Here is a 27489-nt window from a genome sequence, read left to right on the forward strand (position 1 = left end):
TTGTCATTTCTAGTTCCTGTGAATGGAATTGAAGTCCTAGGCTGACCTCAGGTGGCTATTTTCTGAAACCTTCCATTGTTATCAATGGAAGTAATGATATTTAACTATACTAGACATAGTGCTGTTGTGAACAATAGCAAAACTCTTTAAGAAATGCTTCTGATAATGCAAGAATCAAAACAAAACAGTATTTTATAAAGCATCTTTTTATACTTCTATAACTGATTTTCATAGGGCTTTTGCCTCTACAGCTCTTGGGAATAGGGGCATGGGGGGGGAGCAATCTCAGTCCTAAACAATGTAATTTTACCGGCAACTTGAAAATTCAGATTAGGCTCTGTGTTCCTTTCCAAGTCCTGGCTTCACAAGAAGTCACTGTCTTCCCATCTTTGTACTCATGGGGAACAGTTGGAGTTGGCGATCATTTAAGAGGGCAACAATCCGTGACCTGATTTCCATTGAGAACAATTGAAAATGGTGGTCATTTTGAAATGAGCTGTTTTTATGGGTTTCTCAGAGAACAAACTGTGCATCAGTCTCTACTGGCAAATATGAACAATGGCAAAAAAGGTAATTTCTTTTTTTTCCATTTTCTAAAGCTACATTTTGTACTAAGTACACTCAACAGGGTGGCAAGGAAGAAATGGAAAAGTGCCTCTAGAGAGGAATATGGGTGAAAGAGTGAAGGTGATACTACATGCATGCAGGAAAATGGAGAGGCTGGTTGAGTGTTAGCAAATTGAGGCCTAGGTGGAGGTGGGATGTGGAAAATAAGGGTGTGAGGTGATGGAGGTATTGTGTTCATGGGGTTGTGAACAGCTGCAAGGGGGAAGGACAAGTTGGAAGCAGGTGTATATTCTAGTTCATCTGTACTGTTTGGATGAAACAAAGCAGCTATAAAGCCTACTTAACTGATTTATGTTCTGATTGCTTTTTCTGCTTCAGACTGACATAAAATGTAGTGATGAAAGGAATCAAAACTTGTGAAAGATGTAATACCTTTTATTAGAATAACTAGATATTTGCAAACAAATTATTGTATTTATCTGCAAGCTTTCAGGCACACTCACCCTTCATTAGGCATAGGAGAGAGCAGGGATTGTAAAAGTTCTCCTAGGCAGAAATGAAAATTCATATTTCACAGGAGAGCTGAAGGTGTGGTAAAATCTCCTGCTTGGAAAGGTTCATTTTGTCCAAGTTGGGCACAGAAAAGTCTTTTTACCACAAAGTTGTCTGGTGGTGAGCTGGTAGAGACATATTTCCTTCAGGTTATGATGTTTCATATTTCACAAAAGAGTGGAAAGATGGAAAGCTCCGCTGGGCAGGAGTTTAAGTGATGAGGTATCTGTGTTCCTGTGCTCTGAGAGATGCAAATTCACTCAAACAATGGCAGGAGCCTGGTGTTAGCAATACAGATGGTAAAATGCTTCCTACTTGTAAAACTATGAACTTTGCATCGAAAAAAATGTAGTGATGAATGCACTCATGAAAGTTTTTTTTAATTTTAAGAAATGATCTGTGGTCACTATTTTATGTCTGTCACATCATTAGAATTATATTGAGTTTCTTTAAATATTCACATATGACATTTTTAATTGAAAAATCTTGGAAATTCTATGGTAAAAGGTATATCAAGATTTACATCAAGAATCATATTCCAAGAATGTTGCAGTTATGCCCAAACCAAATATTGCAAGCAACTTTGTCTGCAACAATGCAATGGTCTGTTTTGATGAAAGCATCTTTTTTTTAAATAGTCATAATACATTTTCCTTTCTATCTTAGGAGAAAGATACAAGAGTATGTGAGCATCCACTGTCAGATATAGTGATTGCTGGTGAAGCAGCTCATCCATTGCCCCATACTTTTCATCGTTTGCTTCAGACAATCTCTGATCTTATGATGTCTCTTCCCAGTGGTAGTGCATTACAGCAAATGGCCTTAAGGTAAGTACAAAAATGGGTGAGCGAGAAATGTGAAAGGCTCAAAATACTTCAGCATGTTTTATTAGTTAATTTTATTAGAAGATTCTCAGTGTGTTTTAGAAGTCTGAAACACTTGAATACGCTACTTTTAAAGATTAAAAGTAAGATTCCACATATAGTCACATACATAGATGCAACCTTTCCCTGCAGAATTAGCTTTCCAGATTTGGGGTATATGTCTTAGGCAAGGAAGCTGATTTTCTGCCCAGAATAGCAGCAGTGTCATTTCTATTCAGACAGCTCTGAGGTAGCCAAGTAACATCATGGCTTATTAGAATCTACTTCATTCCTACTAAGTACTCTTCACTCAACAGGTGTTTTAGTGGTCTTGATTTTCTACTAATCAAGCTATACGTCCATCCACGCTTCGGCTGAAGAATTTGCCAGTTAGCTATTCCTGGTCTCTCTGTCTACAGTTTTACAGCCTTCAGATTGTGAAATTTATACTTCTTTTTAGTTCTTTTCAAAATCTTAGATGTGCCCAGAGTCCAGTCATCATCAGCAGCTACAGTTTTATCTTTTGGCAGAACAGCAAAGATCTTCTGGTAATTCAGCTTTGAAAGGATTAAAACTATAGCTTTTTGACTAGGTACAGACATTCAAAAAGCCCGAAGCAGAAGTCGATTTAAGTTCTGCTATTTTCTGTAAGCAGTGTACTTTAGATCAGTAGCAAACAAAGCACACGTTCAACCTTTGGTGGGGAGAAGAGGCCAATCTTAGGCCAGGTTCCACCATTTTTAAGCCAGTGTATGTATGCTGAACTTCCATTCTGTTATGGCTGTAGACCAGTTTTGTGTGCCAGCCTTCCATTCTGTTATGGGTAAAGACTAGTTTCTAGTCGCTTATACTGGGAAAAGTGTCATGTTTGCACCTGGGCTTTGTCCGAGCAGGAAAAGGAGCAAGCTGAAGATTAGGCTCTATCCTTACTGAACGTGACCATAGCACTAAAAAAACAGATTTTCTTCTTTCTGCCCTCCCAAAAATAGTGTGTTGTATTGGGAAGCATGTGAAAATAAAACAGTATTTTTTCCTTTTCCATTCTATACTATATGCATCACTTTAACATTAGAATAGTATGGAAGAATTCTTTAACGTATCTAATACAGCTGAATATAAAAACTTTCTATATTCACTTTCTCATTACTGTAATCACCATAAAGGAATATGTTGAATAATTATTATTATTATTGAATGCCACTCTCATAAAAAATAACTTTCACAGGCTTTTAACTTCTGCAGTGCTAAAAGATGTTACTTCCTGATTTTTCTCAAAATAATAGACAAGATAATTATGATCCTGAGTCTCAAGATATTTTATAAAGCTATTTAACATAAAATTACTGTTGCTGGCAAGAGGATTTTGAAATTCAAAATACACTTAATAATATTACTTCTAATTTGTGTTTCAGATGCTGGAGCCTCAAATTCAAGCAATCTGACCACCAGTTCCTACATCAGAGCAATGTCTTTCATCACATTAACAACATTTTGTCCAAATCTGATGATGGTGATAGTGAGGAGAGCTTTAGTATTAGTATACAGTCTGGTTTTGAAGCCATGAATCAAGTAAGTCTTACATCACTAAATAGCAAAAGTAGAAGATCAGTCTAAAACAGTAGATAAGCTCCACTCCTAATCAAACTGCAGCTTTCCAGTTCTTACTCATCCAATATTTTATTAAATATGTATTTATGAAAGTACTGAAAATATGAAAATGTTATTTAAAAATATTTTATTTGCATGTATAGATGCCTTCATTTTCCAGTCCTCTCTTCCTGATATTTAGATTAAGGTATTTTGATGCTGACATCCAACTATCCCTTAAAATAAGTCCACGTTCCTATCCAAAGTTTGGAATACTGGCCATCACTCTTTTCTGTCATAGTTTTACAGGGGCATGGAGGAGAGCCTTTCTAATTCAAATTTAAATTCTTTCAAAAAAAATTTCTAAAATTAATATTCTTCTTAGTGTTGCTGCTACTTATTTCCAGTCTTCTGTCCTTGCAGCACCTTTCTTACTCCTTTTGTTTTTTTGAAGGCGCATATTGCTACTTTTTTAACGAGCATCTCTAAAACAAGAGAAGAGAATTGAGTAACAGAAAAGAAATCATGCATTATTTCTGATTTTTTTAATACACTGTAGCTACTGACTTCAATTTGCATGTACTTTGCTTCATTGCTGTAACTCAGTCAACTAGGAGCTGTAATTAGGTGATTCAGCATCTTTGCATTTTTCTTCTTTTAATTTAGAGAGTTTATTCCTATTAGTCCTGTAAAAATCAAAAAGGTGTGTAAGATGTTTGTTTTTATTTGAACTACTTTTCTAAGATACTTTAAATCTTACTTATTTTTTACAGGAGTTATGTATAGTAGTTTGTCTGAAAGATCTAACCAGCATTGTTGATATCAAAACATCAAGCCGACCTGCAATGATTGGCAGTTTGACAGACGGGTCTACAGAAACTTTCTGGGAGTCAGGAGATGAAGATAAAAACAAAACTAAAAACATTACAATTAATTGTGTAAAAGGAATCAATGCTCGTTATGTATGTGTTCATGTAGACAACTCCCGAGATCTTGGGGTAAGAGGAAATACAAATTTGCCTATGTTAAAACTTATGGTACTCTGTGTATTCTTCAGCCACAGATGATTTCCCCATTTTCTTGTTGAATTTGATTCAGCATTCTGAACCTTATTTTTAACATTCTGAACCTTATTTTTAAAAATTTTCTAATCCTCATGGATTAGAAAAGCTTCTTAACATTAAACATGGTGGAAATTGATTCACTGGAACTTGCAGGCTATACAAAGCATGAAAGGAAAATTGAAGGAGCCCATTGCTTTATTCTAAGTGGTATATTAACTGTGAAACATAATTATGAAAATGTAAATGTCCACAGAATTGTTCCTCTGCTAATCATTGTGTAGAAATATATAATTGAAGAGTTTATTCCACAGTCCTAAATTGTTCCCCATGCCTCCAAGTACCACAGAGACTTCCATATATACTTCCCCTTTGTCCTGCCACCAGAATTTCTTTATTTCCTTCTAACAGCTTCTGAGATGCAATAGTACATTGACTGTAAAACACAGACTGTTCAGATGCTGGGGAAGTATAAAATATATGAATTTAATATAAAACTAAATAACAAGGAATGCTGATCCTATTTGTTAAAAGGTAAGGCTTTTAATTAAACCTGAAGCTGCAAAGTAGGTCCAGTATACTCAGAATTTAACAGCTTTGTAGTGGGCTCTTACATGAAGTATATGTAGCTATACTGCTAGATCTGTAAGTCTGCAGCATTTCACATCTCTATAGCCACCTCAGTTTGATGAAATGAGAGAATTTTCAGTTCATTATCCATAGTTTTCAATATAAAAAAACTTTTTCCACTTTTTATATGTATGTTTCTTGTTTGTATTTTTTTACGTAAGAAGACCTTTATGCTTCCTTGAACAGTATTTTGTTTTTTAAGACATGAAATATACAGCTTCATTAATTTCATGTAGGCACACACACCTTCCTCTGTCTAAAAGGATAATCACGTAATTTTAATATGGAAGAAGTTACCATGCTGCTACTTGGCTTCATAATGAAGTTATTTGTCTTTTTTGTTTTGCTTGTCTGTTGCAGAACAAAGTGACTTCAATGACTTTCCTCACTGGTAAGGTGGTAGAAGATCTTTGCAGAATAAAGCAGGTAAATAATTTTATCTGTTGCTTCATGTAAAAATATCATGCCTTGACACAATGTTAATAATCTGGTGCCTGCTTAGACCAAGCCTGTTTGAAGGAGTAGTTTACAGTTGTTCCTATAAAGGCACCTCTAGGCATACAAGTAAAGAAGTGATGAGTGTTACGCCCCTAACACCGGTGCACCCTCGACCTGCGAGCCTGGATCGGCACGACCGGCTTGGCGCGAGGAGGGGGATTTATGACCGGGCAGGTGGGTGGTAACGGTGAGCAGGAGTCAGTATGATTTAAACACAGTGTGATGGTTTCACAAAAGATTTATTTTGCTTACGCTTCTGATGTGCTGGAGCATAGTCAGAGGAGCTGATTGATTTAGTTACAGCATGCAGATATCATGTTACCCAGCATTTACAGGGTGGGTAAGACAGTTGCTTCCGAGCGATTCATATAAGCCGTTGCAGTCTGCAGATTACTAAGAGCTCTTGATAAGACAGATAACGCCAAAGATAGAGAGATAAACGGACCGGTAAGATGAGATACGCCAGAAAGATAATGTAGGCGGAGAGATGCACGATCTGTTCTTCTTGAGTGTATACACAGTTCTCTGCTCTCTGCTTTGGGCGGAAGTTCTTTCAAAGTTTTATTAGGCACAGGTGACCAATTACTATACGCCAGTTATAAATAATTAACGAGCTGGCACTTGTGCTCTCTTTGTTTGCTCAGGTTTCATAAAAAAGGGGGGTTATTTTTACTTGGGTGGTACTGGTCTTGTTTGGTCACAGGATGGCGCGCATAGTATATTTAATTTTACAACTTTACTAAAGTCAGGTAATCTTGTTACTATAGGTACTTTATCTTTTGTGCTGGGCTGTCAAGGTCAGTTTCTCTCTTTCGTATGAAAAGCTCAAGCTATTTGAAATGAGGCACAGATAGGGGTGTGTATATGCAACACTTAATACAGAGGGATAAATTACAACCACAGAGTTTGTTGTGTTAGCTTCTGACCTTTTGCCATCTGACCTGTTGGCCATCGGCATCTGAAATCAAAGACTTTGATCTTTGACAATGAGATGTATGTGTGATCCATGCAATAGCTCCTCCTGCCATGCAGTATGTGCATGGCAGGCGGCATGATGGTGGGATCCATCATCAGATCTTTTCACACCTTATTGGTGTATAGGGAATCTAGGATCACAATCCCAGGCTCCCCCTGCACCGACTCCCACTGTGTGGTTAGGAGACTTGTCAGCTAAGGAGACTTTGATCCAGGGGCTCCCAGCTTACAGGTCTTGGGATCAGTTAGGAATATGTAAAGAAATTTGCTGTTGACACAACATTGGGATATATTAATAACAAGAAGGAGAAGTCTTGTAGTGTAAAGGAAGAATGGTATGACCTTGAAAGCTGCATTAATAGAAATGGAAATGAATTAAATCATCCACCTAAGGACTAGTAACAATTTCTATTATAAACTAGCAGAAATGGTCAGTTGAACACAGAAAAAGAGAAATACTATTTATTGTTGGAAGAGGAGAGGAGATGAGGTGTATTAGGCAAATATGGAACTTGCATCTTTGATGCATCTTTGAAAAGGATGTTGTAGGGTCACATATGCATCAGATTGATATGCCTAATAAATGAGGGTAGTATTAATGCTGTTTTAGAAAGCACTGGTGAAACCTCATTTGGAATGCTGTCTACTAATCTAGTCACCCATGTTCAAGAAAAAATAATTCAAGCAAAAACAGGTGCAGTGAAGGGCTGCTAAGATGTTTAGGGAAAATTGGAGGCTGAAAGAACTTATTTATTATGACCAGCAGAATGAAGGATAGGATTTCTCTGTATAAATACATCATGGAGTAAGCAACAAGGAGGCAAAAGAGTGATTTAAGCAACAAGACAATGTTAGTACAAAAACAAATAAGTATAGCCTTGCCACCAGGAAATTTAAGACTGGAATATGGGAGGAGGTTTCTAACTATCAGAGTAGTGAGGTTCTAGATAGCTTTCCAGCAGTTGTGGAAACAAAAGAAAAAAGCTAGTTTTAAGACAGTTTTGATCAATTTTTGAAAGATGTCACATGATGAGGTTTGTGCATTAGGTTAAACCAGTGATTCTCAAACCAAGATGCTGCAGACTTAAGTTGTGAAGGTTGGTGGGTGGTTGTTGTAATAGGAGTTATTTTATTGTTTTACATGGACTGTTGGCTATCACTCTCTTGTTTTTAACAGTGACTGGCAATTTTTTAGCAGTAACCCACCAGGTGCATTTGACTCTCTTAGCCTTATTTTGTTACAGAATTAAAACTTTATGTTCCCATTCGCCAGGTTGACTTGGATTCAAGACACATTGGTTGGGTAACAAGTGAACTTCCTGGTGGAGATAATCACATCATTAAAATCGAATTGAAGGGTCCAGAGAACACACTAAGAGTCCGACAAGTGAAAGTTCTGGGATGGAAAGATGGTGAAAGCATTAAAATTGCAGGTCAAATCTCTGCAAGTGTAGCTCAGCAAAGAAACTGTGAATCTGAGACACTACGAGTATTCCGACTTATTACATCCCAGGTGGGACATTGTACTTAATTCTTAATTACATCACTAACCAACAGTTCATATGAAAACTACTAAGATTTGGTGACATAATCGTTTTAAAAGACAGAGATCTGTGTTTTCCCCTTTTTGTCTGGTGATGGTCAAGTTATAAGTAGCTTTGCCAGATAAGAAGTTAAAGGAAAATTGCAGTGGTTAAAATAATTGGTGAAGTAAAGCTATTTCTGGCACTTTATCCTTTGTTGTAAAATTACATACAAATGTGCCAGTTGGTTAGCTTTTCCCATCTTTCTCTGATTATACCAAGGATTCATACTGCTTTCCAGTACCTCCCCATGTTTTTACATCTTGCTTCTCATTGTCACTCTCCTTGTGTTCTCCCTGCTGACTCCTTAGCATCCTTTGATATTTTTAAAGTCTGATTCACTTCTTTCCCCTACCTTCTGCTTGCTTTGTCATCTTAGATTGTAAGCTCATTTAGGCAGGAATTGTCTATTATTTTAATAATGTGCCTGACTTAGAGACCCTAATCAGAATCTAGACCCAGTTACATATTAATTGAAAAAAATGTAGGTATTTTGAATTGCCTTCATGTTTTGAGGTAATAGGTGTCATTACAGAAAAAAAAAGATTAGACCCAGCAGACTGGCAGACTTTAAAGAGTAACTACATAAACTTCTCTAATGTATTATCAAAAAAAATTGTCCACCCAAGCCTATTTTGACCCGTGTAAATTTAATCTTTGTGATTTCTGACAGGTGTTTGGAAAACTCATCTCTGGAGACGCTGAGCCAACCCCAGAACAAGAAGAAAAAGCACTGTTGTCTTCCCCAGAAGGAGAAGAAAAAGTACACAATGTATTTATTTGTATTCTATAATTATTATATTCTGAAAAAGTTATCCAATATGTTTTTCAGCAGTTATTTTATCTACATCATCATGCATCTTTTTTCCATAGATAGGCTTCACACCAAAGCAATAATATCCTACTGTCCATACCTGTTTTTAAAAGATGTTTTTTATCGTTTTTGTTCTTATTAATAGACAAATCAGAACTATAAGCATTTCATGGAGGAGTCATTATGGGAATGACTCTTTTGGGAAGCCATGGTGAGAAACCAATTTGGATAAATGGCTTCAGTTTCCGTCAGGATCAGTTCATTATATTTCACAAGTCTAATTAGGTTGATGAGTCTTTGAAAGAGAGAAGAATTCAACGCTAATGTTGGAAAGTAATCAAGATTTTTAAAGAGAATAATATTGAATTATCATACAATGATTAATTATCCAGTCCTGATGGTTATAGTGAATCTTGAAAGAGATGTTTGAGTTTTGTTTCAAGTTACATAAAATGCAGAATATTTAATCTGATTGAGATTGTTCTCTAGGAAGATGCATTTAATTTTAAATGTACCAGCACTGGAAAATTAATTAGTATGGATTCACTTAATCTAAATAGATCATTCATTCGCTTTAGCATGAGGGTGGAAAGCTGAATTCATCAGAATGGATCTTGGAAGACTGATTTTTATTTGCTTGAGTTTGCTGGCTAAATACTTGAATATTTGTACTCTAAACTTTATCCCTTGCATGTATATTAAGAAAAAAGTATAAACATGCTGTACATGTCTCGGTTTATCTTATACAAATACATTACAACAAAATCTGCACACTTTTAGTATAAAATAGGCTTATATTCCATCTCTCATCTCTCTTTCTACAGCACTTCAGAAATTATTTTAAAATCTTTATCTAATGGTATTTATATTTTTTCTAAAGGCAACATCAGATGCAGACCTGAAAGAACACATGGTGGGGATCATATTCAGCAGAAGCAAATTGACAAATTTACAAAAGCAGGTTTGTTTTCTGCAAAGTTCCTATGGTATTAAAGTGTTTACCTTATGTTGTCATTTTTTTCTTTTTCTAGGAAATACAAAAGTGATTTGACATGTTGTTTGACAGGGTTGTTGTAGTCAAGGTTTTGTTTTCTTATAAATCATACTTACGTATGTGTTAACTGGATTTAATATTTATGAATTTTCATGTAAAATAATATTTAAATGAATTACAAGTAGTGCTAATTAGTGTTTATTGTATCAGTGCTTCATATGACACAGCTGCAAAGTTTAGATCCTTGTACATGTACAGACATTCATTCACTCACTCACTCTTTGGTGTCAGGGAGGGTCCTTTTTTTAACCCTCCTTGACACCAAACCTTGTTTGGGTTTTGTTGATCATAAATAACAATCATTAGGAAAATGAGGAAAATTATTTCTGCTTACAAAATTCATGATGGTTTGGATCTGAGGTTTTAGATCCAAACACATAGAAGCCTAGGCGAATGAAATACAACATTTTTTAGTAGTTTCAGTAGTATATAACGCATGTAATTCTGCTAAAAGTTAGATCACCATGTGCTGGGTGTTACAAGATATATATGATCTATTTTTTAAAGATATGGAATTGTATGCCGTATCCCTGATTTTCATTAAATTGAAGCACCTTAAGTTTGGCTCTCACACTAAACCTTTGTCCTTTATTTGTATATATGTTGGGGAATAATATTTAAAAAAATCATCTAAATTTCCTGTTCTTATTTGACGCAATCTTAAAGGTGTTAAGTATTTTAAAACATAAAAAAGATTACAAGTTAATACATTATTATGTGTGGCTTCTCCTTGATTAGGTGTGTGCTCACATAGTCCAGGCAATCCGAATGGAAGCAACCCGTGTGCGTGAGGAGTGGGAGCATGCGATCTCTAGCAAGGAGAATGCCAACTCTCAGCCTAATGATGAAGATGCATCCTCTGATGCTTACTGCTTTGAGCTACTGTCCATGGTTTTAGCATTGAGTGGTTCTAATGTAGGTCGTCAGTACCTGGCTCAGCAGCTGACTCTGCTTCAGGATCTCTTCTCGCTCCTACATACTGCCTCTCCCAGGGTACAAAGGCAGGTGAGTGTAACTGCTCTTTATTTGTTGCAGTGCTTATCACAAAAGCCTTTACTAGAGGTTTAGTTCATCCTAGGTTTGGTGGTGTAGAATGGGTATGAACTGATTTTTTTAATGAAATATAGCTATATGCCTTATTTCTGGTTTTCATTTAAAAAAAAATATAAAAATCAGAGGGACAAGATGATGGTCAGACTAGAAGATCTGTCTAGGTCCCTTCCAACTCATTGATTTTATGATTCTATGATTCCAAGGATGTTTGGGGATGATATCCATACAATTGGTCCAATAAAAGATGGTGTAGACTTAGAAAAACTTTCAAATCTACCTGACTCCAGATAGGGGGTTTTTTTGTTTTTGTTTTTTTTGGGGGGGGGGTTGTTTTTTTTACACTGCAGGTAATAATGACCTTCTTCCATTTTCGGAAGTCTTGATCCTTCCACTCACCAAGCAATCTTTTCTTCTGTGATTTTCTTGTCTGTTACCCTTGGAAATTTTTCTCTTCTCCAATTTCACAGGCCTATGAACAGTTTTAGTTAGTCCAAATGGAAGAGCATGTTTAAATAAGTAATGGTAATATAGAAAAAGAATTTGCAACAAAATCTATTTCCAATTGTCAGCTTTATTGACAGCTAAATAATATATGTACAAGGATTTAAAAATACCCCACTATTTTATTATACTTTTTAAAAACTAAATATTTTCTGGGAGCAAAAAAACTTATGAGAATTAACACATCTTGGAAATTTTATTGTTTTAATAGTCTTAGTAAATGACACACAATTCCTTTAGGGTTGTTGGTTATAACTGTGTCGGTCTAAGGACATAGGCAGACGAGGTTTTTTGGGTAAACGTGATATTTTTTATTAGATCAACTAAATAGTTGGAAATATTGTTCTTTGCTAGGTTTCGGGCACAAAAAGCCTTCTTCAGACTCTGTCTGTGCCTGAGGAAGGGTACTTGTGCCTGAAAGCTTGCAAAGAACAATTTTTCCAACTATTTAGTTGGTCTAATAAAAGATATCACATCTACAGCAGAAGCAACGACAGAGCCGTGTGCCGCTTGGGATGGGACAAGCCCGGCCTGAGCGGTAGGGGCTCGGATGCATTTTCCCCTGCCTGCACCGGTCAGTCCCAAGCTCTGCCGCTGCTTCTGCTGGCTGGTGCTGACCTGACCGGCCTCCTCCCATCCCCAGCAGCATGTGGGAAACCAGATTCAGCTGCCTGCTGCTCCGGATGGGACAGATCCACCCAGGTCAGCACCAGCCAACAGAGGTGGCGGCGGAGCCGCGTGCTGCTCGGGACTGATCAGCACAGGTAGGCGGAAAGTGCAGCTGAGCCCTTGCTGCTCCTGCTGGGCTCATCCTGTCCCAAGAGGCACATGGCTACTCCTCTTCCCACATGCACCGCATCAGCAATGTCAAGCTGATGTGGTACGTGTGGGAACCTTGTCCCTTCCCCAGCCCTTCAGCAGCCATTAAGAAGCTGTTGAGGGGCTGGGGGAGGGACAAGGGGTGGGAACAAAAGTAAGCAGTGTTTACTTTCATTTCCCATCACAGCATCTCAGGCCTCAAAAAAAGCCTTGGTGGGCCGCATGTTGGACAAGCCTGTATTAAGAGAATTTGAGACCTCTGAGATGCTATTTATGGGGACCTCATTTTCTGCTGCTCTGGCTGTGCCTCCATAATGTAATCCCTGCATCACCACTTCTATCCAAAACATGACTGCATTCAACTGATACTCCTTTCAGGCTAAGGGATCTTGTTTATCCTGGACTCCAGGTTTTGAAACTTTTTTCTTCAGAAGCATAAGAGCTCTTAATTTTTTAAGACAAATGCTCAAATCCTGCAAAATAGGCATGGACCCCAGAGTCGTTGTGCCCTAATCTGCTCTTGTTTTTGAACATAACAAAAAGAAGGATTCATTTAAAAAAAACCTATTTCATTTGTCTGCTTTACTTCCCTGAATGTGTTTATTCTTTATTCCAGAACCAGAGACTTTTCTTTGCAAAATATTGAGAACCATTACCTTTTCCATTAAAAAAAATTAAATTTTACTGCTTTAGCCATAGCTCAAAGCTGAGATTTATGCATGAGAGTAGTTCTGAAAGGCTGTGCCTTTGCTAGGTTTGGAAAAGGCTACTTGTGAGCTTCCCCAGTCATTTCTGAGCATGTTCGGTTGATATTCTTATGTCTTTGTGCAATTATAGCATCAGGAGAATTGAAAACTTTTTTTACCTGTGCCGTGCCATCCCCTCCCCACCTCCAATCACTTCCACAAAGAAGCAGCTATCATAGAATAGATAAATGTGTGCTTCATTCTTAACACTACTTAGAATTTCAGTTATTTAGTACCTAGTATTCTTAAGAACAGACAATATTTTTTTCTGTTGAAAAGGAAAAAAATAGGACATTTCAATGTGTAAAGCTGCCCAGTTTAAATTTAGGAGTTCAGGAAATGGAGGGGTGTTACGGTTCCAAAAGTAATATTAAGATTATAAAATGCAAGCTAAAATGTATTTAAATTATTCATTTATATAGAAAAATAGAAATACCTCTTGTGTTCATATTGGCCAAATTAACATTACTGTGGACCAATCTGTTTTTATAACCTAGTGTTGCATTTGAGTTTAGGATTTTGAGTGATTTGCCTAGTGGAATAGATATGGACCCTGAGGGGACTTATACACGTGCAGTGAAGCTTCTTCTGTGTGCTGTAATTACAGTGCATCACAGTTTGCTGAAGCATAATAGTTACTGCAGTCCAGCTGAAAAATGGTGGCGGGGCACTTTTAACTGAAGCTTGTTCACAAACTTTAAGCGCCCCCACCACTATTTTTCAGCTTGGGAATCCTGATACAAATGATGCTCTGGGCACTTCACTTAGATCAGCTCCTCTAATTAAATCACCTCCACCTCTCCCCTCACCTCCCCCACTGCTAGAACACGTGTGTAAATGCCCTGAGAGAGCAGCACCAGCATGCAAAAGACACAAGGTGTGTAGAGGTAATGAAAAGTAAATTATTTTCCAGCAAATCTTTTTTAATTGTTCAAGTGCTATTTCATACATATAGTCTACTGTAGGTACTTACACACCCATTGACAAGTGCAGAGACTTTTGAGTAATAATATCCAACTCAGATTTTTCTCTTTGTCCATGGCTTGAAAACAGTTTCTAATGTCCAAGATGTTTTCTTAGTGTGCCTGTTTTTTACCAAGTCATTTTCAAAATTTGAACTGCTAGTTGCTGTCTATTTGTACCCTAGATTTTTGCTAGCTTTCTGGGAGTCTTCCTTTCTCATTCTTTGTATATTTTTACTTTTTGCTGGGGGGGTATCTTTTTTCTGCACTCTTAGAATGCTTCACCCCTAAATCAGGAACATCAAACTCATCTGGCCCCCTGGACTGGATTGAGCCATGCCAGAGGCAGCACAGAGGGCCAGTTTGGTGTGGGGCACCACATGCAGCATGCTCGCCATGCTGAACCCCTGTGCTGTGGGCAGCGCATGCCAGCCCTGCTCTGAGATTTGCATTGCAGGCAGTGCACAGGTTAGACCCAGTGTTGCAGATACCACCTGTGGCCTCCCTAGGGGGCTGGCACAGGGTTTGTGCTGTATGCAGCACGCTTCTGGACTAGTCCCTGCACAATGGCTCAGTGGTGTGCCAAGCATGGCAAGCAAGGCCATTTTGCTTGGCACACCACCGCCAGTCCAGGCTCTAAGCAGCTGCTGCCACAGAGCCCAGGCTGCTCCCAGTAGGCAGCTGGGAGGCTGCAAGACCTGCTGCAAGCAGACAGAGTTCCATGGGCTGGCTGCAGCCAGGAGGCTGCAAACAGCTGCTCTGGGCTCCAGCATGTCAGCACTCCAGGACCTTCCAAGGTAGACATTGTGTTTTTTTTCAGCACTCCGGCCAAAAAACACTGCTTACCCCTACCCTAGCCCATCTGTGTATGTCAGCTAGTCATGCAGGGCTGGTCTGGCAGGGTACCTCATACAGTGTGACCCCATAACCAGCCCTCTGTGCCACAAACAGCACCTGCAATACCTGGTGCAGATTGCACACCAGACCAAGTCAGTCAAAGACACATGGGCCAGATTATACGGCACCATGGCCCAGATACGGGCCATCTATCATACTTGACTTAGCCCATCTCAAACTGAGGTGCATTTCCCCCACTGGCTTCCTCCCCATCCAACCTGCAAAGTTGTATGGAGCTCCTTCAAGCCAACACCTGACCGTTACAATACTCAGTCAATCACACCTTCCTTTTCAAAGTATCCAGTACATATATTAAATCTCACTAATCTAAAGGTAAATGACATGCAAGTTTGTTTGCGTTTTTAATGAAGTCTTAATTGCTGCTTCGCTGCTGCAACAAGATGACATGGTGGTTTGAGGGAGCACAGTATTGGCTACTGGGTAGCAGTATCCAAATGAAGTAGGTTCATCCAGAGTTGTACAAAGACCCTCTGTGTAGCATCTGTGCAAGACCAGAGGTGTCTGTTTTGGCCACCACCACTAGTTCTCTGCCAAATCCTTTAAAACCCTGGTATTGCTAATGTGGACCCTAGGCCCAAGCAACCCAGTCTCTTCAACAAATACACTAGGCATAATTGCCACTTCATAACTTCCCTGACATCTGACTCCTCAGGTACCTCTCTACTATTTGCCAGCTATATTCATCCCTCTTTCCCCTTCTCCCCCAGCCTGTCTCTCACCTACTGACTCCTCAATTTTCAAAGATTTCATAGACATTAGGGATGGAAGAGACCTCAGAAGATCGAGTCCAGCCCCCCACCCAAAGGGCAGGAAGTCAGCTGGGGTCATAGGATCCTAGCAAGATAAGCATCCAATTTACTCTTGACGGTGTTCAGTGTAGGTGCTTGAACCACCTCTGATGGCAGACTGTTCCAGACCTTGGGAGCTCGGACAGTAAAAAAATTCTTCCTTATGTCCAGCCTGAAACGGTCTTGCAGTAGTTTATGACCATTCGACCTCATCAGCCCTAGGGGTGCTATGGTGAACAAACGCTCCCCCAGATCCTGGTGGTCACCCCTGATAAACCTATAGGTGGTCATCAGATCACCCCTGAGCCTGCGCTTTTTCAGGCTAAAGAGCCCCATGGCTCAGCCTGTCATCGTAAGGTCTGTTTTCCTGACCTCTGATTGTGCACATGGCTCTTCTCTGGACTCTCTCAAGCTTCTCCACTTCCTTTTCGAATTGTGGAGCCCAAAACTGGATGCAGTACTCCAGCTGCAGCCCCACCAAAGCCAAGTACAAGGGGAGAAGGACATCCCGGGATTTGCTTAAGAAGCATCTATGGATGCAAGCCAGCGTTTTGGTCGCTTTTGTAGCCACAGCATTACATTGCGGGCTCATGTTCATCTTGTGGTCAATGGTGACCCCCAAGTCTCTTTCTTCTGTAGTGCTAGCCAGTGTAGCACTGCTAAGCCTATAAGGATGCTGCAGGTTTTTCCTCCGAAGGTGGAGAACCTTGCATTTTTAAACACCATCAGGTTCTCGTCTGCCCATTTCCTGATCCTGTCCAGGTCAGCCTGGATCACCCTCCTGTCTTCTGGTGTGGATGCTTTGCCCTGAAGTTTGGTGTCATCAGCGAACTTGGCCAGTCCGCTTCTGACTCCAGTGTCCACATCATTAATGAAGATATTGAACAATATGGGTCCAAGGACAGAGCCTTGAGGGACCCCACTGGTCACAGGGCACCATGACAATTGACTTCCGTCAACTACTATTCTCTGGGTCTGACCACAGAGCCAATTTCCCAGCCAGCGGATCATGGTGGACCCAAGGCCACGATTGGCCAGTTTCTCCAAGAGGTGATCATGGGACACCAGATCGAAGGCTTTTTTGAAGTCAAGATATATGATAACAATCTCTTCTCCCTTGTCCAGGTGATAGGTCACCTGGTCGTAGAAGGAAATGAGATTGGTGAAGCAAGATCTACATGCAACAAACCCGTGCTGGCTATCCCTTAGGATGATGGTGTCCGCCAGTCCATTAAGGATGGCCTCTTTAGTAAACTTTTCTAAGATCTTCCCCAGGAAAGAAGTCAGGCTGATGGGCCTGTAGTTTGCCGGATCTGCTTCCCTCCCTTTCTTGAAGATAGGCATCACATTGGCCTTCTTCCAGTCTTTGGGCACTACACCAGAGTGCCAGGAGTTTTCCAAGATCCGTGCCAGAGGCTGGGCTATGATGCTCGCTAGCTCTTTGAGTACCCTGGGGTGTAGATCATCAGGGCTGGCTGATTTGAAGGTATCCAGCCTCTCAAGGTGTTCCTTCACGAGGTCAGCATTGATGGACAGGAGGGGATCTTCCTCACCCGGACCTCCCTGTCCCATAGTGGGCATGGGCATCCCATAGGACTGATGAAAGACTGACGCAAAGTACCCATTTAATAAGTTGGCTTTTTCCTGGGCATCAGTTGTCCCATCTGATTCAGCAGGGGTCCAATGTTTCCCTTGCTTTTCCTCTGGCTCCCCACATATCTGAAAAAGGACTTTTTATTGTCCTTGATGTTCGAAGCTAGTTGGAGTTCAGTTGCAGCTTTGGCTTTCCTGGTTTGCTCCCTGCAGGACTGCACCAGTGCAGAATATTCCTCCTTGGAGGTGACTCCCATCCTCCATCCTTTATAAGCCTTTCTTTTTAGCCTCAGGGGTCTGGTAGATCCCTGGAGAGCCAGGGGGCTGCTGTGCCCTCTTGCTGCCTTTCCTCCGTGATAAAATGATATTTGGTTGTGCATGGAGGATCGCTCCCTTTAGGAGCAACCACTCTTCCTGAACTCCCCTGCCCCTGGACTCGGAGTCCCTTAGGGCCTCACTGACCAGCCTCCTGAGCTTGTCAGCGTCAGCTTTCCTAAAGTCAAGGACTTCCGTGTTGCTGACTGACTTGCCAGCTTTATGGCGGATGGTGAAGGTGTCACCCAGCTTCTAATCGATCACTGGGTTGCTGATTAGATCATCCCCAGTAGCCAGTATCAGGTCAAGCAGCGCTTTACCTCTCATTGGCCCATAGACTTCTTGAGTCACGTAGAGGTCATCCACGCATGATAGGCAGCTTTGCAACCATTCAGATTTTGCTGAGTGATCCTCCCACGAGATGTCTGGGTAATTGAAGTCACCCATGACAACCATGGTCCTGGAGCATGCAGCCTCAGCCAGTTCCTGGGCAAACTCCTGGCCAAGCTCTTGACTTTGGGTGGGAGGTCTGTAGTAGACTCTCACTGTTGTGTCCCCTGTGCCATGTTCCCCATGGATTTTAACCCAGAGGGTCTCCAGTCATCCACACTTGTCACCAACATCAGCTTGCAGGGATGCGTAGCTTTCCTTAACACAGAGAGCTTCTCCACCTTCCCTTTTATCTACTTAATCCCTCCTGTACAGGGTATAGCCATCTATACCCATGGTCCAGTCATGGGTGGAGTCCCACCAGGTCTCCGTTATCCCTATGGCATCATAATTATTTGTGTTAATCAGGCAGACGAGTTCCTCCTGCCTATTCCCCAAGCTCCTGGCATTTGTGTACAGGCAGGCAAGTGTCACCTTGGGGGCTCTTGGCTTGCCCACAGATTGTACCAGGGCTGGGGCAGGGGTGGGCTCCCTTAAGTGCCTTGGCCTGCTGGCTTTGCAAGGGTTGCTCAGCGGGCCAGCAGTAGCAGTAGTCCCCCCATCCCCCAGCGGGCTTAGTTTAAAGCCCGGTGGAGCAGGTCAGCTAGTCTGGCTGAGAAGAGCCTCCTCCCCAGCAGAGAGATGGAGGCCATCTCTTCCCAGTGGCTCTCTGCCTCTCTCGCCAAAGAGCAGGCTGTGGTCATGGAAGCCAAAGCCTTCCCGAAGACTGCAGCGCTGGTGTCATTGGTTAACTACGTGGATCTTCCTCTCTCTCTTCAGCCCATACCCTGAGACTGGGAGGATTGATGAGAATGCCACCTGTGCCCTTTAACCCTTCTCCCAAATCCCTGTAGCACCTCGTGACCCAGCTGGGAGTGCACCAAGCCATGTCATTGGTGCCCACATGAATAAGGAGCGTGGGATAGTGGTCTGCGGGGTTGGAGGAGCTTAGGGATCTTCTCCACAATGTCTCGGATACGAGCCCCCAGGAAGCAGCAGACTTCCCAGGCTCAGGGGTCAGGGCGGCAGATTACCTCCTCAGTCTGCCTCAGGATGGAGTCTCCCACGACAAACACTTAACGTTTTGCCTTGGGGAAAGCGGGGATGGTAGCTGCAGTTGGGCCTGTGTTGCCTGCAGGAGCTGGCAACTCAGCAGGCTCTGCTGGGGCTGCAAGAGGTTCATACCTGTTGCTAAGCTCCAGCGGGGCAGGGGCCTTGGTGTGGCGGGCTTTAGGGCCCTTGACCACCTTGGTCCATCCCCCTGACTGGACAGAATGGGAGGTCCCGGAGTCCTCTCTCGTCCTGGAGGGAGACCATGGTCTACCCTCCAGCTCCGCAGGGAGAAGGGCCTGGCAATAAGAGTCAATCTCCTACTTGCAGCCCCTGGTGGCACGCAGTCTCTGGACTGTGGCCTGGAGCTCCTCCAGCTGGCGTGCCAGAGACCCCAGTAGGGAGCAGACCCCGCAAGGGGAGGTGGCCATGCTCCCAGGCCCCAGATCCTGAAAAAGGGACGGGCAGCCCCCGCAGCCGAGAGCCAGGGGCTCCATCTCTGTGGAGCCTGGAACCATGGACTCCATCTGGGTGGCCATCTCTGAGGTGCCGGGTGGGGCCGCAGAGCCCAAGGGGACGCTCGGGGTGCAGCGAGTGCCCATTCGCAGCATGCCGCTGGTAGGTAGGCTCAGCCTGAGTCTGTCTACCGTAGGGGGCTCGCAGGCAGGGCAAACTCCGTGCCAACTCACACACTGGCAGACAGGTGCTCCTGTTTGCGCAGCCTGCTCATGCAGCTCCTGTCACATGGCTCCCTGGGGGGCTGGGCAAAGTAGGGTCCTGGGCAGGATGAGACCTGGCCCAGCTCCACTCAGCCGCCTCCTCCCACTCTCTAAGGGTTAACCCTCTCCCACCACGGGCCCCACTTATCTCTGGGTCGGCAGGGGGCTCCATGGCTGCTGGGGGGTCTCTGAGGGGCTTTGGGAGAGCGGGGGCGCAGCGGGCTTTCACCCATGCGGCTCTCGCCGCTCCAGAGCCTAACTGAGGCTTTTTTGCTGTTGGCCGTCCCTTTTAATTTACATCTTCACTGACTGGCTTTTTTGCATGCATACCAGCAGCCTCTGTTGTCTTTACTATTCATTCCATCCAGGGAGAGCGCACACCAACTGCAAATGCTTCCTCAGCCTGGGAAAGAATATTTATATCTGAAAGCTTGCTAAGAAGAATTTTTCCAACTATTTGAATTGTCTAATAACAGATATCAGATTTAGCCAAAGAACCTTGTCTGCCTAGGCATAATTGTGCACTTTACATTACATTTCAAAGGATTCTGCAAACGTAACAAAATGCCTGAGAGGTACATAGAAAGTAAATTATGGAAATAAAATACTAAAACACTCATAAATTTAAGCTTTTTTTTAAATTTTATTTTGGAATATCTCAGCTTTCTCATTTTGTTTTGTGTTGCTCTTGTTGTTCTGCTAGGTAACATCATTACTGCGCCGTGTTTTGCCTGAAGTGACCCCTAGTCGGTTGGCTAGCATCATAGGAGTAAAATCCCTGCCACCAGCAGATATCAGTGATATCATTCACTCAACAGAAAAAGGAGATTGGAATAAATTGGGCATCTTGGACATGTTTCTGGGATGTATTGCCAAAGCTCTCACTGTACAACTAAAGGCCAAAGGAACCACAATAACTGGAACAGCTGGCACTGCTGCAGGCAAAGGAGTTACTACAGTAACACTTCCAATGATTTTCAATTCCAGGTTGGTAAAAACTATATTTTATCAAGCTGAGCATACAGACAAGTTGGAAATTTTAAAGTAAGATGCACTTTTTATCTCTCCCTTTTATAATCCGAAAAGAAATAGTTGTGAATTGCTTTTAAAACTAGTTTCATTATCAAGTAGTATTATATTGATTTAAAATGCAGGCACTGAACACTTGTAATATCACTTCGGATATTTTTGGATTCTACCAGTGGATTGTCTTTATTAATTTAATTGGTCTTGTTTATTATCTGTCTACAGTTATATTCGGCGAGGTGAAAGCCATTGGTGGATGAAGGGCTCAACTCCTACACAGATATCAGAAATCATTATTAAACTGATTAAGGACATGGCAGCAGTAAGCTTCCATTCTCTAAGTGTTTGATATTGAAATGCTTCTGATTGTTTTCCTCTTCCCTTTCTCACTAGAGCCTTGCTTCATTTGGTAGTTTGAAATTGTAAATTGGGTAGGGAGTTCAGTAAAAGTCTCTCTTTTTTTTTAGTTAAGACACTGAATAAGAATCCACAAGAACTGGGTTCTATCTTTGTCTTTGCTACATGCTATCCCTATGATAGATGAGTCACTTGGACTCACTTTTCAGAAGTAGCCACTAATGTATTTGTCATTTACTGAGTGACTAAATCAGACGCTCGAAACCTGATTTTAAGGAATGTTTAGTGCTCAGAACTCTGTTTGCATTCACCAAAAGTCGTAGTTGTTCAGAACTAAATAGTCAAATTTCCTACACTTTATGGCCTTCACTCTGAATTTTAACTTTCTGAATGTTGACATTACAAACATGAAAATGTACATTCAGGTAACATTAGTAGAGGTGGAGCTGGTAGTGCTGCAGTCATTTAGATGGTCCAAGATTTCTTATCAATTCTGATTTTTAATTTCTTGTAACAGAGATGGCAGACATAGTTGTGGGCCCAGTCCAGTCCATAGAGCCATTTGATGCAGCTTGTGAGGCCCCCAGAGGAGTTGGGAATTTAAGGGCATGGTGAGCAGGGTGGGGGGCTTACTACCATCAAATTCCCAGCTATGGAGCCCTGCTGGGGACATGTTTTCAGCAGTGAGATGAAGCAGCAGGTGTATTGGCCCCTGCATCCTCTGCTGTTACTGGGTCTAGACTCCAGGGAACCTTGTGGTCTGGAACCAACCTGGGAGTACAGATGTGTTTTGACACCCCTGGTTTATAACTGCAAAGTTTAACTATTTTTGGAACAAAATTTTCCATGCCAAGTATCTGACTGGCTGAGTTTGGGGGAAATGTATAGAAGGGAAAAATAATCTATTTAGTAGGAAGGTGCTATATGTTTTTCCCACATCAAAAGAAAATCTTGCTTTCAAGGAGAAATTCTGGTGCCTCCACAGTTTAGAGCAGGAACTTAAAATCAACAAGAGTTGTTATTTGTGTCTTGCTTCTGCCCATGGCTGTTCCTTCATAGTTAATGAATCATTAGGAGCACTAATGATTTGCTATTCCCAAATCTTCATAGCAAGAATTACAAATTAGGCTCTCCCTCACATACAGCTCTAGCAAGACAAAATCTTGTAGCATATTCTGAGCATACTTAGCCTGATGCCAACTTCACTAAAAAGAGCTGGCCAGGATGGGCCTAATCTTTGTGCCATGGCCCATCACCCATTTGTGCCTCACACTTGGGACACTCACCTGGGGTACAGGAGACCTAGGTCAAAATATCTACTCTAGAGCAGGAGTTTGAAAATCTCCCGTTTATCCCAAGCAAATGCCCTAACCATTAGGCATGTGCAAAGTGGCAAGTATTTGGTTTGGATTCAGATTCGGCCAATTCGTCCTGATTTGATTTGGCTGAGTCAGATCTGAAGATTCATCCATAAACTAAACACTGGTGCTGGACACAGCTGGTTGTCTTTAGCTGGTAAGTCTGTTGTGGTGGGCAGAGGGAAAGGGCATGGAGGGGGCAGATCAATGCCCCCACAGTGAGGAAGGGATTGGGGCTAGGACAAGCTGCCCAGCTGGAGCAGGGGGTACAGGCGGAGCCATCCCTAGGGGTGTGCCGGGCCTGGAGAGTGAGCATGACAAGCAGTCAGAGCCGGGTTGGGGGGGAGGGGAGGTAAGTCTTATACAGACCACCGCTTGCTGCTGGCTCTGGCTGTTAGCCACCCCTCCCCCCCATTCCTGCAGCTGACCGCTCGCCACCCCCTCCCTGAGCCCTGCACATCCCTAGGGATGGCTCTGCCCACACCCCACCCCCTGCCCCAATTCCTCCCTCACTGTGGGAGCATTTATCTGCTCCCCCTCCCTCCACCTGTCACAACAGACTTACCACCTGGAGGCAGCTGTGTCCAGCGTCATCGAGGACTGCTTGCCTGTTTAGTCTATGGCTGAATCTCCGAAACTGGCCCAATCTTTTCTGAATCAATTTGGAGGCTTCCGTTTCAATTTGGAGCTTTTAATTGGTCTCCTGATTCAATTTGGAGATTCAGCCACCAAGTCAGACCGAATCTCCTCTGAATCAAATTGCCTATCAAAGTTTCACACAGCCCTACCTTCAGGACAAAAGGTACTTCAGGGTGACTGGCTCAATCTTCCTGTTGGGGGCAGTTCCCCTTTATATCAATAAAGTACTTAAAGGGGCTTTCATTCCACTTCTCAGATAAAGCCCTAACTGCTGAGCTGTTGGTAGTTTCTCTTTGTTTTCCTAATCCATAATGTAGTCTAAGCAGAACAGCTTCAACAAGTGAAGTTGAGAGGAACAAATCCCAAAAAAACCTAACAAACTAGTATATAAGGCATTTCCCTGGTACATGGGAGGTGTGGTTTCAAATCCCTGCCTGGTATCAAGGATTTATCCAGGTCCCCGACATTCCAGAAGATTGTTCTTACTATTAAACCATTGGCTAATATGGAACAGTGCAATTTGCTTTCTTTGAAGAGGAGAAAGGCTTTCTTTAGAAACTTAAGCAAATAATTCTAGGAGACTGCAAAGGAAAGTATCTTAGCCAAAAATGCAGGCATCTAACACTGGTCAGTCAGCTCAGGGTTACAACCCAAGCTCTGTACTTTTTCCTGCATTTTATCTCTGGCTGTATTTTTGGGCTTCCCACACAGATGGTTTCTGAGTATCCCTTCCTTAATACTTGCTTTTTGCTATTCATTGTGTAGAGTAACTGGGTATTTCAAGGTGGAGGATTATGCTGATTCCTCACCAAAAGGATTCTGAATTCTGTAGCAAAGTATCCCAAGAGTATCAGTCCATACACATAGTAGATAATTTGACATTTGCCAGTAATTATTGCGTATTTGAGAAATAAATGGTTTTTCTTTTAAGCCTAGAGAAGGAAATAACCGGTATCAAACAGTGTATGCTGGAACAGGTTGACTTTACTGATGAACACTGTACTTAAATTCCATTTATTCTTACCATTCCTTTGAGTCCCTGCAATTGAAATTTCATTTCTATTTGATATTTTTAATGGGGCAAATGATAGCAACATGTAGTTAACTTATGAATTCCATTGTTATGGAAGATGGTAGAGGCAAATAGCTACGTTCGAAAGGAACTAAAGAAATTCATGGTTGATAGCTCAATTAATAGCTGTTGAGCAGAATGGTTGAACGCATTTCCTTTGACATCTCTAAAGCAATGATGGTGGCTGCTGGAGAGGGTAATGACTAGGAGATAGGTAATTCCAGAGAATAGTCAGTTCAGTACTCTCCCTCTATAGCATCCACTTCATCCACTGTTGGAGACAGGATACTGGGCTAGATGAACCATTGGTCTAACCCATGATGGTTCTTATGTTCTTAACAAATTGAGTTGGATAAACTGTATAGTCTTTTTTTTTTTTAACAGGGTCACCTGTCTGAAGCTTGGTCCCGGGTAACAAAGAATGCTATTGCTGAAACCATCATTGCTCTGACCAAAATGGAAGAAGAATACAGATTGCCAGTGCGATGCATTGCAACAACCAGAGTAAGTACTGTATGTTCAGACTCATGTTATTGGAAACATACAATTGCAGCAATCTCTTATCAAATAGGATTCCCATATTTTAGCACAGTGTTTGGTTTCTACGTCATCTCAGGAGGAAATACTTTAGACAGAAAATGGAATTTACCATCACTAAATTCAGCACTACCCTAGTTTTACTTGAGATGCATCATTTGAGGTATGCTAACTACTCAAGGAAGTCTGTCCATTTTAGGTCAGTCTCATTTTCTTTAATTAACGATTATCACCATGGTGGAATTTTATGCATTAGAAACATATCTGCAGAATTTGAGTGCAACTCTGAACAGCTCCCAAACAATGAAAAACAAAAATTATGCTGTTTCATTGTTCCTTCCTTAAAATGATTCTGCTTTCAGTTAAATTAATTTTATTTTAAAACTTGATTTTTGAGCATGTCTCCAGAAAGGAAGTTGAGTTCCTCTAGGTCTCAACTCTCCAAACTATCATTTTATACTGGTTTTACTCACAGTTCATCAGCTTCTATATTTCTAGACTCCATTCAGTAACAAAGAGTCTCTGTTGCAGCCAAGTCAAGAGCTATCCGTATTTGCCTTCACCTCCAATAGCTGAAAATATTCTGCCAATAAGAACTTGGCCATCTTAAATATATTTTCTGTTTCAGCTCCTTTCTCATCTGTTCTCTGACCTTTGGAAGGCACTAGGACCTTGACTACTATCATAGAAAAGAGGCCAATTAATGCCCTCAATTTCTTTCTTTACTCGGGACTTAGATTAGATCCTAACATCAAACTTCTTTCCTGGTGAATGCTAAGTTCACTAGTTCTGTTAGGGAGTTTCTGGATAAACTAGCTGAATTTGTGCTTTGCTGAGGAAGATTAATTTGATTTTTTTTATAACCTTTTGTCATCATCATCATTATCTTCACTTTATGGTTTATGCATCATTGCCTGTTTCAACTTCAAAAGCTTTCAGACCATTGTTTCCGACTGGTTTCTTCTCTTGTAGACTGTATTTGAAATCTTTGACATGGGTGAGCTACCATGTGCTGGAGCCAAGTGTCTTCCCTACTGGGCCTGTGCAGCACTGTGCAGCATCTGCTGTCCTTGTGCAGGGGCTGCGCGTGAATGGCAGGGAGCGCCAGCAAATACAGGCAGCCACGTGGAGGCTGCACTACTTGCTGTTATGTGCAGCACTGGCCGGAACAGTGTCCCACCAGGCGCCTGTGCCCTGAGCACCCTGCCTGTTGCTGCACCAATTTCCCTCACACCCACACCCTGCCCCCACATACACTGGGGGGTATATACTCCAGAACAAGAGATTTAATTTGTATAGATGATTCACCATTAGATGCCTCTTTTCATCTTGGAATCAAACTCATCTTGTAGTTGCTGTCCTCAGTCCCTGCTATATAAAGGTGATGGTACAGGATTTAGGTGAATAAAGCAATGCTCAGACTTGGAGTACCCAGATAGTCAGTCATAGAAAACAACTTTTTACTTTGTAAAATGGCCAATGACAGCCCTGCCCATACTGTTTTGCAGGTTCCTGTTGTAGTAGGCTGTTTTTCCTATATTTTTTTTTGTTAGCAACATACATTGACATTCTCTGTTCTTGCTGAGTTATTACCCAAGTTGATTCACGCCATTGTTTAGTTTCACAATATATGTTCATGTTTCTCACTATACATTTTGTGATTGACTTTCATTTTCTATTGTGTCTTGTATAGTTAACTGATATGTTTATAAATTTAAGACAGGGAAAGCTAAAAAGCAATAAGTGTGTTCTCTGATTTATACCCAAAAATGCAATGACTATTTTGTTTCGGGGTTTTTTAAACTGGTATTTGATAAAATGGGAAAATCTCATATTATCATGTAGACTGGAACTCTAAAGTAATGGAAATACCATTTGGAGGCACAGATTGTTTGTTCCCATCCACAAAAATTGCATTTATTATAGTGGAGATCGAGGGAAGGTTTAATGTCTTCCTGAATGATTTCTGTAATCCTTCCTTCTCTTTCAACAGCTCTGGCTCGCCTTAGCATCCCTCTGTGTGCTTGATCAGGACCATGTGGACAGACTGTCTTCTGGAAGATGGATGGGAAAAGATGGGCAACAGAAACAGATGGTAAGACTTGGAATGCAATACATTTTCTAATATTTTGGACTTCAAATTTTTTAATAAACTTTCCAAACAAGCAGTAACAAAGCCAAAGATGACTACAGAAAATGGTGTAAGAACAAATACGTTTTTAGATATACCAGAACAATGAAATCCGCCAGTGGTTCTGTTGGACCACAAAAGACTGAAAGAGGCAATTAAGGGAGGGAAGGGCATTGCTCAGAGGTTATATAATTTTCTTTGCATCTGTCTTGACTAGGAAGTACTTCCCCTCAAATCCTATCCGACAAACTGTTAAGTTAAAAAAAAAAAAAAAAAAAAAGCAAGCAACTAG

At 41.5% G+C, this 27489-nt stretch overlaps 1 protein-coding gene across 18 annotated transcripts in view; it reads left to right on the forward strand.

Moving 5' to 3' along the window:
- MYCBP2 (MYC binding protein 2) overlaps positions 1 to 27489 on the forward strand; it is a 298411-nt gene that overhangs the window by 248800 nt on the left and 22122 nt on the right. For 16 of the 18 annotated variants that reach the window (XM_090023921.1, XM_090023966.1, XM_090023948.1 and 13 more), the window contains 12 exons: positions 1786 to 1946; positions 3395 to 3551; positions 4343 to 4567; positions 5621 to 5686; positions 8007 to 8246; positions 8990 to 9088; positions 10011 to 10091; positions 10923 to 11189; positions 20781 to 21064; positions 21329 to 21425; positions 24914 to 25033; positions 27060 to 27161. In XM_090023921.1, the coding sequence (XP_089880047.1) occupies positions 1786 to 1946; positions 3395 to 3551; positions 4343 to 4567; positions 5621 to 5686; positions 8007 to 8246; positions 8990 to 9088; positions 10011 to 10091; positions 10923 to 11189; positions 20781 to 21064; positions 21329 to 21425; positions 24914 to 25033; positions 27060 to 27161 (1899 nt within the window). The remainder of the gene's footprint in view (positions 1 to 1785; positions 1947 to 3394; positions 3552 to 4342; positions 4568 to 5620; positions 5687 to 8006; positions 8247 to 8989; positions 9089 to 10010; positions 10092 to 10922; positions 11190 to 20780; positions 21065 to 21328; positions 21426 to 24913; positions 25034 to 27059; positions 27162 to 27489) is intronic. The other 2 variants (XM_090023940.1, XM_090024069.1) reach the window with 1 other exon arrangement.

This window comes from Crocodylus siamensis, chromosome 1 (genome assembly GCF_052110815.1).
Source record: "Crocodylus siamensis isolate JL-2025a chromosome 1, ASM5211081v1, whole genome shotgun sequence".
NCBI classification, from domain to species: domain Eukaryota; kingdom Metazoa; phylum Chordata; order Crocodylia; family Crocodylidae; genus Crocodylus; species Crocodylus siamensis.